Source organism: Centroberyx gerrardi, chromosome 3 (genome assembly GCF_048128805.1).
Source record: "Centroberyx gerrardi isolate f3 chromosome 3, fCenGer3.hap1.cur.20231027, whole genome shotgun sequence".
NCBI lineage: Eukaryota > Metazoa > Chordata > Actinopteri > Beryciformes > Berycidae > Centroberyx > Centroberyx gerrardi.
In genome coordinates, this window is record NC_135999.1 from 24614531 (window position 1) to 24626658 (window position 12128).

The 12128-nt window shown below is 42.0% G+C and overlaps 1 protein-coding gene across 1 annotated transcript in view; it reads left to right on the forward strand.

Annotated features, from left to right (window-relative positions):
* sorcs3a (sortilin related VPS10 domain containing receptor 3a) overlaps window positions 1–12128 on the forward strand; it is a 146919-nt gene that overhangs the window by 77502 nt on the left and 57289 nt on the right. Inside the window, exon 3 of the mRNA XM_071921088.1 lies at window positions 7760–7859. Within this exon, the coding sequence (XP_071777189.1) occupies window positions 7760–7859 (100 nt within the window). The remainder of the gene's footprint in view (window positions 1–7759; window positions 7860–12128) is intronic.

Below are 12128 nucleotides of genomic sequence, written 5' to 3' on the forward strand. Positions count from 1 at the left end.
TTATTTTGGAAGTCATTGTTCTTTGTCCTGTATGTTCTTACATTTTATATTTTTTACATTTTTGGCATTTAGCAGATGCTCTTATACAGTGTGTAATACCCTAAATGCAGCTTTAGATTAATCTTCCACTCATATACTGTATATCAACAACATTGCAAGCAGCCAATACGTAAGGAGTGCAAGGGATTAATTAAGATTTCAGATTTTTCTGTTGGATATAGGGGAGAATGAATATGCTTTGATATCTATACCTTTCACTTGACGGTCACGGGCCTCTCCACTAGAGAGCTCACCTACTTCCCCGGTTCCTTCTTTAGCACATGGACTCCTGCTTCTTCCTGACCCCGACATGTCAGTTATCATCACTAACAACACTCCAGAGGCCTTGCTGGAGTACAACCTCAAACCTATTGGCCACTGTGGTGCACTGCCGTTCACAGGCAATGTACTCTGTAATAGTCCAGCCACCCCACTGCTGGTTCCTGCCTTTTCCTGGCTTGAATAATGAATGGAAGTCATTTCTGGTTGTTCTCTGCCAGTGTTAAGAGAGAAAGATACACCTGAGGCTCCTGCCCCAAAGCCTGCATCCTGAACTAGACCCTTAAGACTTCCACTAAATCACACAGCAGCTGTGATCAATTGGGGGGAAAAGTTGGTTGTCGGTGCACCTCAGTGCTGACAGGGCAGAAGAGAGAGGGCTGGCTGAGGTGACCGAGCCATGAGTCAAGACGATATGTTTCAGGTCAGCGACACTCACTGTGGAAACAAGGCAGATGTCACTAGCGAATTTGTCTTGTGTGACCTAAAAAGTCCTCCCAGACCTCATGCAAAAATAATTACGCCTCGGGAGGGGGGGGGGGGGGGGGGGAGCTCAAAGTTTTATACTTTTATTTAAAGATTCATTCTGGAAAAAAAGCTTTCAGGAATATGGAGAGCAGGGGTGAGGTCAAGTAAAGACATGTGCCGATCCACTGTCAAGGTTGAATGGAGAAGACTGACTGTGAGCAGGACAGACACACATGGAGTCACTTAGAGCGATCTTTGAATGTCAGCATTTTTTTTCCGACTCCGGTTGCCCCCTTTAAGATATTTTGTCAACAGCGCATTTGTGAACCACAGTGCACTGATGCGATGAGGGCTATATTAGGTGAGGCCTGATGGCGGCACGGGATGTAGGCGTACTGTGAGATTTTTTTTTTTTACATTTTCACATCATAGCTTGTTTTCCTTTGTTTTTGCTCGTTGTAAACAACATGTAGTATCTCACCCTTCCTCTTAGTTGTTATCTGAAATCTTTTTTTGTTTTACACTGTGGGATTGTCGCTGACTTTCTCAACACTTTGTATTAGCGGTGGCGAGGAAGCTGGGTGTTGGCGCTGTTTGAACGGCAGGCACATTTTCCTGTTGCCGTTTGTTTCACACATGAATTGTTTAATATTTTCCCCTCACTATCTCTCTTTTACACACACACACACGCACACAAACACACATTCAGACATATACATACACCAATGTCTTACTCTGTTTATTGAGAGAGAGAGGGAGGGGGGGAGAGAGAGTTTGGCGTACATTACTCAATCTTTTGAGGTTCCATTATTTTTTTCACGCTTCACTGTCCCGTGCGCTCACATGTGTTTCAGTGACGACTCTGTGCTCTCCCACAAAATACCTGCAAATATCCTCCAATCTCAATGTGCCAATTCTCCAAAGTCATTTTCAATTATGCTTCAGTGAATTCTTGCATTAGAGGAGGATTGTGCAGCAGTTAATATGCCTTAGGTGAAAACATGTGAGGACGCGCGCGTGTGTGTGTGTGTGTGTGTGTGTGTGTGTGTGTGTGTGTGTGTGTGTGTGTGTGTGCACGCACCTATGAGCACCCCTGTGTGTGTGTGTATGCTTCAGTAGGTACACTGCATGCGTAAGTTTTCACAAGGGTGCGACTCGGGGTGAGTGTATATTCCGCAGATAAACACCTTGACAGCTTGTACATTATGACTCTCCTTGCTGAGATATGCCTTGCTGATGGTTGCAAAGATTATTAAAAACCGCTGGATATTTGCTGCCTTTGCTCAAGACACACCGCCAACACATTCTTAATGCTTTCTTCTCCTCTCCCTCTCATGTTATGCCGCCATTTCCGTTCACTTGGCGTGCGGCGTATAGCAGAATGGATTTTCATCGTCGTCATAAAAGTTTCAACTGTGGCCCTGTCTCCCGACTCCAAACAATGCCCATTTGCTGGAAGCCAGTGGTAATTTCATTTGGTTTTGTGATTGTGGGTAGAGCATATTAAATGCTGAGTTTAGCCAGGGACAATGAGCAATCATAGTCCCTTCTGCCTAGTGCCTTTTTGTTGTTTTTTAATCATTCATTCATTCATTCATTTACCTCTGCAGTGTTTAATGTCACACCATACATATAAAAAGAGACAAAGAGTCTATTCCAAAATGAGAAAAACACATTTGCCAATTCATATCTGTATCAAGGATGTCAAGGTCTCTAAATTTGTATTATGTATGAGCATTCAAGGGCTTAACATACCTACAATCCTCACATTTGCATTCATTTTGTGCTATCAATCACTTTGTAAGACTAGGTGTCACTGTTTTTACATGGCAGATCTTGGTTAAAAGGAAACGTTTCAAATATATGTCTACCTCGACAAATAGCACTTTACCCTCGACACTTTCCTTTTTCCTTCACCACACGTTGCATTTGTCCGTTCTACACAAGTCTCTCATGTGGGACTATTGCCAGTTTGAATCCCTGAACTGGTTTGGAAAATCTGGATGGGGAAAGGGAATAAATGCCTGTCTTTTCTCCCTCAAGAACTACTGCTGAAGAACCCTTGAGTAAAGCACTAAACACCCATTGGTCAAGTGGAGTTGTACACTGGCCAATGGTAAAAGACTGGTTGCCCTGGGCAGCGAGCACATGTAAATGTGTGTCACTGTATGAATTCAAAGCAAGGTATAGTGCAGGAAAATGGCATAGATGCTCAGCAAACACTTCCCTGGATAAATGAAGGTTAATAAGAAGATTTTAGGCTTGCCCAAATCCTGTCTCTCATGCTTTGTCATCCAAATCCCAGGCGTTGAGTTCTAATCTCTCATTTTCCTGGTCGCCCAAAGTTCCTTGGACTCCATCCAGACAGTGGAGTTGCATCTAGGACCTGCGGCTGCAGCTGAATTGGCTTTGTCATCCCCCTACAGTCTGTTCCTGGAACAAAAGGCCGCAACGGCTCAGACAATAGCCGTGGAAATGTCTGTGATGCATTCAGCCGTCTCTACCCCTGACCTTCGGCGCTGCATGGAATGGCTCGGTTCACCTGTGCTCAGAATGTTTTTAAAGCGCATCAGTCAGTGAGTGTTCAGAGTCTGTAGGCTTGATTTTGCCGCAGGGTTCTCCGCTAAGAAACCTTCTCTCTCTCTCTCTCCGAGCCTCCGTCTCCCTCTGTCTATGTGTGTGTGTCTCTACTTCTCCTCTCTCTCTCTCTCTCTCTCTCTCTCTGAGCCTCCAAATCCCTGTGTCTCTGCGTGGCTCTCTTTCTGAGGACAGACACCTGAGTTCTTGCTCCTTTGGTTCAGCTTCGACAACCACCTGACGATGCTTTCCCCTTTGGACCCCAGATGAATATTGATTTGGTGTTTCCTGCTCTCGTCTTGGCTGTTTGCTGTCTGTTATCTGTGCTCGCGCACCACTCCCTATCACATTTCTGTTCAGTGACCAGCCAAAGTCAGCCAAAAGGTCTACAGTCAGGACTCAGATCACTAACCTTTTGTTTTCCTCTGAACAATGGCAAGAGACTTCAGCATCTCTTCAGCGTCTGCATGCTTCAGGGTTATGTGCTTTGTTAGTGTGTGCTTGAGAAACTAAGATGATTTGGTTGGAGTTTTGGTTCCTCGTGCATGATCTCTCTCTCTCTCTCTCTCTCTCTCTCTCTCTCTCTCTCTCTCTCTCTCTCTCTCTCTCTCTCTCTCTCTCTCTCTCTCTCTCTCTCTCTCTCTCTCTCTCTCTCTCTCTCTCTCTCTCCCTCCCTCCCTCCCTCTCTCCCCAGAGCATGGTCAACAGTGTTGTACACCAACACTGAATTGTTCTGCTTTACTGGCAGCCATCTGGCGAAACCTCACAAACAATCCCTAATGCGATTTCTGGCCACTGCTTTTTTTTTTTTTTCCTAATCATTTGATGTTCACGGACTGTGCTATAGTCTCTCTCTCTCTCTCAACAAATGAAGAGCTTCACTTCACACATGAAAACAAATGGAAAACCCCACTTTATGTCAGTGTAGATACAGTAGATGGCACTTCGGGACGTTTGAATGTGGTAATTTCTAGATGAGATCTTTTTCTGCTTTTGCTCTGACCTAGCATGCTCTATAAATGATGAATTTCCATTTTTTTTATTAAGATTAACTATCTTAATAACTTTAACTAATAAATCTGCAACCTTTTCATCTAAATAAATGTCCATTTTGCTACTCTCTACTGCCGATTGATAGCATAGAATAATGATTTAACCTATAGTCACTTAAGGTTTTACATTTGCTGTTCTATACACCATGAGGAAGTCCCTGGTCTTGGAATAAATATAACAAGGTAAAAAAAATATAAGAAGCTGCAATCTACACTAAGTGTCTTTAATATTACAGTATGTTGTGCCAGTGCCGACATTGAGTGCAAAACACCAAAGCAATGGCCACTTATCACCAAAAGTGTCGCCAAAATCAAGAAAAACAATAAATCTTGTGGATTATCACTTTAAACTGTAGTCGCCGCTGTGCAGACAGAGACAGAGACATTTTTTAAGGTGATGAAGTTTGCTAAGCAGTTCTTTAGAGAGACCCACTTCTCAAAAGCACAAAAAAAAAGAAAAAAAGATAGACAGGTATTCTTTGCTTTTTCTCTGCGCATTAAAGTAAGGGTTGATTATGCTCTCTGAATACTTTGTTTACCTCCAAGAACACAGCGTTCCCACTGCTGTGAATCTGTTTCATGCTCATATTCACACTTACTGAGGATTCTCTACTCAAGACAGACTGACATAACACCCAAAGAGTCAGATCTGCCTTAATCTCTTTTACTGATAGTCACGAAATATTTCCAACCACTATCTTTCATCGCAAAGCTGAAAAAGCCATTACTTCCACAGGCAAGCTCACAAACTGCTTGTCTAAACAGAAAAGGAAACGTGTTGCTTTTGCAAAAAGCACTCCGATTTTGTGCTTCAAATTGAAAATATGTAGAACACTCAAGGCAGTAGCAGTGTGTTTTTTTTCTCGCCATAGTCACTAAATAGTGTCTCTCCTACTTCACCTCCCCGTTTCTCTGCACACACACACACACAGCAACAAGACAAAACAACAGGTAAACAAGTGTCTCGATGGACTTGGCTGATGGGAAAGAAATGACTGAATAGAAAGACGCGTCAATGAAGTGCGGAAATGCTCATTGAATAGCAAGGCTGGGATAAACGCTGTAATCGCATGTTAATTATGAGCACAGCTTCTCTCCCCGCAGACACTCATGAATATTTAGACATTTGAGCTTCTAGAAAGCTAGGAAAAAAGGATCTCACACTAACTGTTGGTGGCATTTGCAGTTAACAGTGTGGACAACTGGATTACAATAATATTGAACCAAAAAACACAAATACTAGAACGATAGATATGCATTTGGTTTGAGTGAAATCCTTTTTTCTTTCTTGCTTTATGGTGAGGTTATATAAAAGGTTTTTACACTCTTTACACACTTGTTTTACATATATATTTTTCATATATTAATGAAGCTGCTGAGCCTTATTTACCACAGAGTTATATGACACATCAGACTATACAGTATATACAGGAGTATAACAACTGTATTTTGTTGCATGGTAACATTAACCTCGTCGTCCATCCCTTGAGGCTACCTCTATGTAGTGAGTGACGTGGGTGCATATCGCATTACACCACACTGTATTTGGAGTTTTATCTTGGTTTCAGAAGGAGGCTTTCTGTTTTTATCAGCAGACCTACCTGTCACAGTCCGCGCAAACCAGCACGTTTTACATTATAGGCATTTAGCTGACAGTCTTATCTGCAGTGACTTACAATGAGTAAGCGGGTAGTATCTCGCTCAAGGACACTTCAATCGCACGCACAGCTGTGGCAGGGATTGAACCTGTGACATTTTGGTTACAGAACAGTCGAAACCACTCGACCTTTCTGCTGCCTCGCCTCTACAAAGCCAAGCCTCGTGCCTCGTCTGCTGTTTTCCAGAGAAGCCAGCCTGACCATCCCCCCCTTTCCATTTCCCACTCGCATGGAACCCATTCAAAAAATATGAGCCGCGCCTCTCTCTGGTCATTCCTCTCATTTGATATATCGCGCCACTACCACAATCTCTTCCTATAGATCTGTTCATTTTCCTTTTCCCATTGGATAGTCCTCTTGTGCAGGGGGAGAGGAGGGGGCAGGGGGAGAGGAGGGGGAGAGAGGGGGGGCGGGGAGGCAGGGGGTCGCACTCAATCTTGGTCCACAACCGAGGGCTGACACCTCCCTGCTGTGTCCAGGCCAAAGATATTACCACTTCCATTTATGACACCTACCCATATGCATCAGTCACACTCCTTTCTAGTTAGATGATGAAGGAGGATCTGGAAGTAGTGAAACAGCTTCAATTTATAGGGACTTGAGGAGGCTCAAAACGACGTAATACAGATGCCAACGGTGTAGCTCGCTGCATCTGTCCCACATCAGGATCATTCTCGGTGCAGCTCCGCTCTCCTTACCTCAGTTTTAATATCCTGTGGAAATCGTGCTGTCTGTCTGACTTGTTATTGTGCTTTGTAATCATCGCAACCACTGTCTCTCTCAGAGGCATTCAGGAATGAATTTGAATGAGAGAAATCTCTTTGCAATTTCACTGAAACCCCATTACCACTGAAGCAGCGCTAGCAGTGGTCCGACTAAAAAAGGAAAGAACACTGAAATAGGTATCTTCTTCATTTCCCTCATAAGACCATGAAGTCGACTGCAATCCAAATGGGAGTTGTGCCACAGTTGTGGGTGGGTGTTCACTCCCAGCAGACAGAAATAATTTGAAAATCCTGCTGCATTCGTAAAAAAGAAAAGAGAGTACAGCAGTAGGCCTTTAGAAAATACTGTAATATTCTACTTGAAGACAGATTTGGTAGTTACCGGTTATGATGGATCCATGTGGAGTTTCTAGGGACTAGACCGGCTAACAGGCTCATTCCCACTGTTAAATTATTAAAGCCCATGGGTTCGGGAACATCCACATGTTTTTGCACTCGTCATATTTTATTTCATAGTAGTCATTGGGAAAGAATTAATTATTTACAGCGCCGGGTCCCCAGACGCTCTAGAATGGTTCGTTTTTGTTGGCAGCCATAGATGATTGGTTAACCTTCTCTTGTTCTACAGCCAGAGGTTCACTCCTGTACACAGCGCAATATATATACCATAACAACCACTATTCGCTCGCTGTTTTACCGTTAGGTCTGATATTGCATTCTTTTTCATCATTCCTAATAAGAAAAATAAATAAAAATTGAATTGCACACAGTCCCAGTAAACCTATTCAAGGTATTTGTTTGACAGTTTTTCCTGGATCTGATCAGAAGTCAGAAGTTTATTCACACCTTAAATCTTCACCAAACTTTCAGTCTGAGAAAATGCCTCTCTTTGTTGCTGTCTACCATAGCGTTTGCCTGCTTGTGATTACATTTTTGCTGTTTTTTTTCCCCCTTCATTCAGATCTACCGACTATGGGTCCACATATGAGAGAATGAATGACAAAGTAGGATCCAAGACCGTCCTCAGCTACCTATACGTCTGCCCAACCAACAAGAGAAAGGTGAGATTATGCAAGATCTTTCCTTCCAATCCCTTTGATGATTCACCACTTGGGCTTTAGTTGTTTCTGTTAAAGTAGGTACAACATGGGTGGGGCCTCTCAAGATGATACAGTTAGTGAACACAGGGAAGTATCTCAAAGTCACTCTAGTTTTCTGCAATTCACAACTTGTCCGACACTAAACCTGCATTGCCCTGGTGTCGTAAACTCCACCCACCTGGAGCTCCAAACAAGTATTTCATAGAAAACTGGGATTGTTGCCAATAGATCACCAGTATAAGGCAATAGTATGAGAACTCAGTAGTACTGGGCAGTTACAGTATGAGTGTGTGGATTTGTGCAACCCCCCATCTGTAGCAACTACTAGACTGCCCCCAGGCTGTTTGCATGAATATGAATATGTTCTTATTCAACTTACTGTATCGTGCTAAATTAAGATTAATCATTTACAAATACTGTTTGACCCGGGTCTTGGTAGATAGGCTTCATCCTCACGCTAATTCCAAAAGAGTTTATTCATATGGAGGAGATTAGGTAAGTGGATGATATTGAGCATTAGGCTGATCTATTCTTTCTAGTAATGCAATGCCTGACATTCATAGCCGAAGAGATGATAGTTTTGCAGAGACTTGACATGACGATGTTAAGATGTGTGACTGTACCCAGGCAATACCTCTAATATTAATATTTTTAACATTTCACCAGGGAGAAAATATGATGAGGATTCACACTTATTCTCATGGGATAAAACACTATTAAACACTTTTTTTTTAAATTGAAAATATAACGGCACACTCACTCAAGCACACACATCTCAGCCCTAAGACATTCTCAGGTGGATCATTGAGATCATGCCAATAGACTAAAACCTGCCAACAGGTCAATAAGCGCACATGAGCAATCAATATGCACAATCAATAAGCTGTAGGCGCAATCAATCAGGCACATTGGCAATCAGTCAATAACCACCAACGACTAAATAATCAGCATTAGGCATGGCTATAACGAACATTTTCGAAACATTTTGCTATGCACATTACGATGATAAAATAATAATAATGATACTTGCAGTCAGATAATAAATTACTGGAGCAAAGACAAAACAGTATTTTATTTTAACTTGGCAGTTGAAAAACAGCTGAAAAAAAGGATGAATAAAAGAGCTATGTACATGTAAACAGGCAATTCACTGAGAAATGACTTCAGTAACACGAATGTAAAAACACAGTAACATCAGTGTCATTCAGACCCGTTGGACATTTTACAGACGGAGGATCTGATTTACGCACATTTTCTAAATAGCAGTCTGGTGGTTTGGAAGTGAAAGAGACATTGTGTGGCTTTCTTTTTAAGTGTTTTTTTTTTTTTTTTTTCTCCTGCACACCTGTGAACAGGAACACACAAAACACAAACGCCCTATTGTTTTAATCATTAACTAGGTTGCAACAGTGTAGATGTCACTGGAAAATTGAAAACAGTTGGCTTTATTCCAACGATTTATAATAATTTTCAACCACAGGCTGTTGTGTGCGATATGTTGTGGCATAATTACTTGGTATAGAGCAAGACATGGGGACTCGATGCTAGTGCTTTGATTGTTTTCTTATATAACAGGTGCTGCAAAGCTAATAACAACCAGACTGTCCTTCAAAATAATAGTTTTGTCCAAGTTGACCTGCCTGATTACTTATATGTTAAATAAATACAAAATCTGAAGTGCGTCAGCAGACTTACAGAAAAACAGCACGACTCTTCTGTGTGACAGCAAGTGGCTCAGGTTCATCAGCTGCACTCTCCCAAGGGCGAGCCGAGGCACTGACCCTGAATACCTTTACCTGGAGAGGGACTTTAAGGCATCCTGGGACTGCCGGGCTAAAATACATCAGCGCTAGGAGCTGGTGATAGCCAGCGCCGATTACATGACTCAGACCTCCTGGCTTCTCTTATATGGAGAAAATGAAATTTAATTTCACATCAAGGGGATAGCAGGGATCTATAGTCCCTTAGGTTCTCTCTTTTTGCTGATGTGACACACTTTTTGTTATTTCAATTTATATAAGATCAGACAAACTTTATTGGCACCCCAAGGAGGAAACTGAGATAGCCTCATCGCACTCAAAACACAGAACAATACATACGCAGGATATAATTATACCTGGGGAACATTCCACAGTCCTGATGTGAGAAACATTAAATTTGATAATTAAAATATACTCAAGGTATTTGGGTAAGTTATGAAAAACAGCGGTTATTTGGCAGCATTGTTAGTGAAGTGAGTCATGGCATCCAAGAGCAAGTAACAATCTCATGAGAATATCTTTTCTCCAAAAGGGAACGTCTGACCTCTGGCTCTGCCCGTGGCCCGTTTCCCCCTCTGCACCTTATCTCTTACCTCATTAGTTTGATTTTTACCATTGCGTAGATGGATGGACCTTTGTATGCATGCTCAGTACGTTGCTTTGTCGCTCCTCGCATCTGAATGGCCATGTTTAGCATCTGCGTGCGTTCTTCGGATGAAAGGAGAAATCACTTGTCACAATACAGACGGGCAGTGATGATGCTAAATCACTCTTAAGATATAATCATTTCATATTTCTTTCAACAACAATACAGAAATCAACATGCTTCCGCCACAGCATATGTAGAGTTACACAGAATTGTTTCACTTATGGTTGTCCGAGGAAAAAGTTGAAGCTGTGACCTTTTACAACGGCACATTATAGATTTGAATGATAGTGATGACATTTAGCGCAAAGCTTCTAAAAATGACACCTACCATGAATCTTCCGCGCCGCATTTTGATGTCTTTTTCCATCTCGGTCTGCGCTCCGGCTCTGATTGAATGGTTGATAGATTAGGTTAATTTCAAATTGAAGACAACGCGCAGTTAAAATGCCATTGAAGAAGCACAACAGTACAAACACGACGATTAAATGTGGGTGATTAAGTCTTCATCCACAGTAAGAGCATATTGCACTGACAACTCTGTGAAAACCTTTAGTCAAAGACGGAGCCAAATTGATCCGGCTTGATGTGATTTATTTGGTATGGGGCGTCTCCTCCCCTGTGTTGCTGTTTTATAGATAGTTCCACTTACCACAAGATATAGGACTACTGAGCTCCATCTCCATGCTCCAGACTATGCACAGCTCAACATCAGGCTGATAAAACACAAAGGTTATCCCTGCAACCTCTATTGATTTTGTATTGTTACCCACCTCACTCGCTTGCCTCCTCACAAAGGCTGGGTGGATGCTGTGAAAGAAATCTTAATCACCCCTTGCTAGAGCTACTAATGCTATCGGTCATTGTGATTTTGGAAGTGAGTAATTATGGTTTGAGGGCTATTGTTTTAGTTGGCAGCAGAGAAATCGGTTATTGCACTGATGGCTGCCTTTTGTATTGGTTGTGGATTTTTACTAATCACAGAGAGGACAGACAGAAACTGGCTTGTTCTAATAATGCATAAGGTTACGACATAATGTGCCTGTCCTCACTCTTACTTGGCTGTAAATGGGTAATCTAGGTCTGACAATACTTTCTATAGGGCCTATTCCCAGTATTAAAAGAGTGTATTGTGAGCCTTCCTGAATCAACCCTTGAAAAGAGATGAGCTAAAAGCGCTGCAGTTCAAGGCCATGGTAATATAAGGGACCATAACACTCATATGAGCTCTGCATTGACAGAAGGAGAAGGTTTTAATATGAAATGTATTACACTGAATGCAAAGACATAAAGAGTATTCATCCCATATATATACACATATATGATAAATATATACACACACAGTACGTATAGCTGTGCAAAATACACTGAAATAGCCGATGTCTTCAAGGACTCCAGGCATTTGTACTTTCCCATTTAACTGTGAGCCATGACAGTGAACTCAAAAGAATGCAAGGCAAAATGTAATTTCCCATTTATAATAGACTCTGTCGCTTACTATAATATTATAGAATATTATTAGAGCTTAAAAACTGTAAATTACATCTGACAAGCCCCTAAGACACTGGCAGATATAGGGAGGCTTTGGCGTCCCATAGTGACGGGTAATGAATGGCAAGATTGGAAGGTCTGGGCCAATGAGAAATCCTGGTCGAGGATCTGCTGCCTGTTTATTGGTGCTTAATGAAAAACAATTTATCTAAATCACCACCAGGGAGGGTTCCTGCTTAAAGCTCTGGAAAGAGGGGTGGTATTTTTGTCAGTGACAAATGTGCTGCTGTTTTTCCAATTCAAATTGAATTGACGAGAGAAAACTCACAGCCA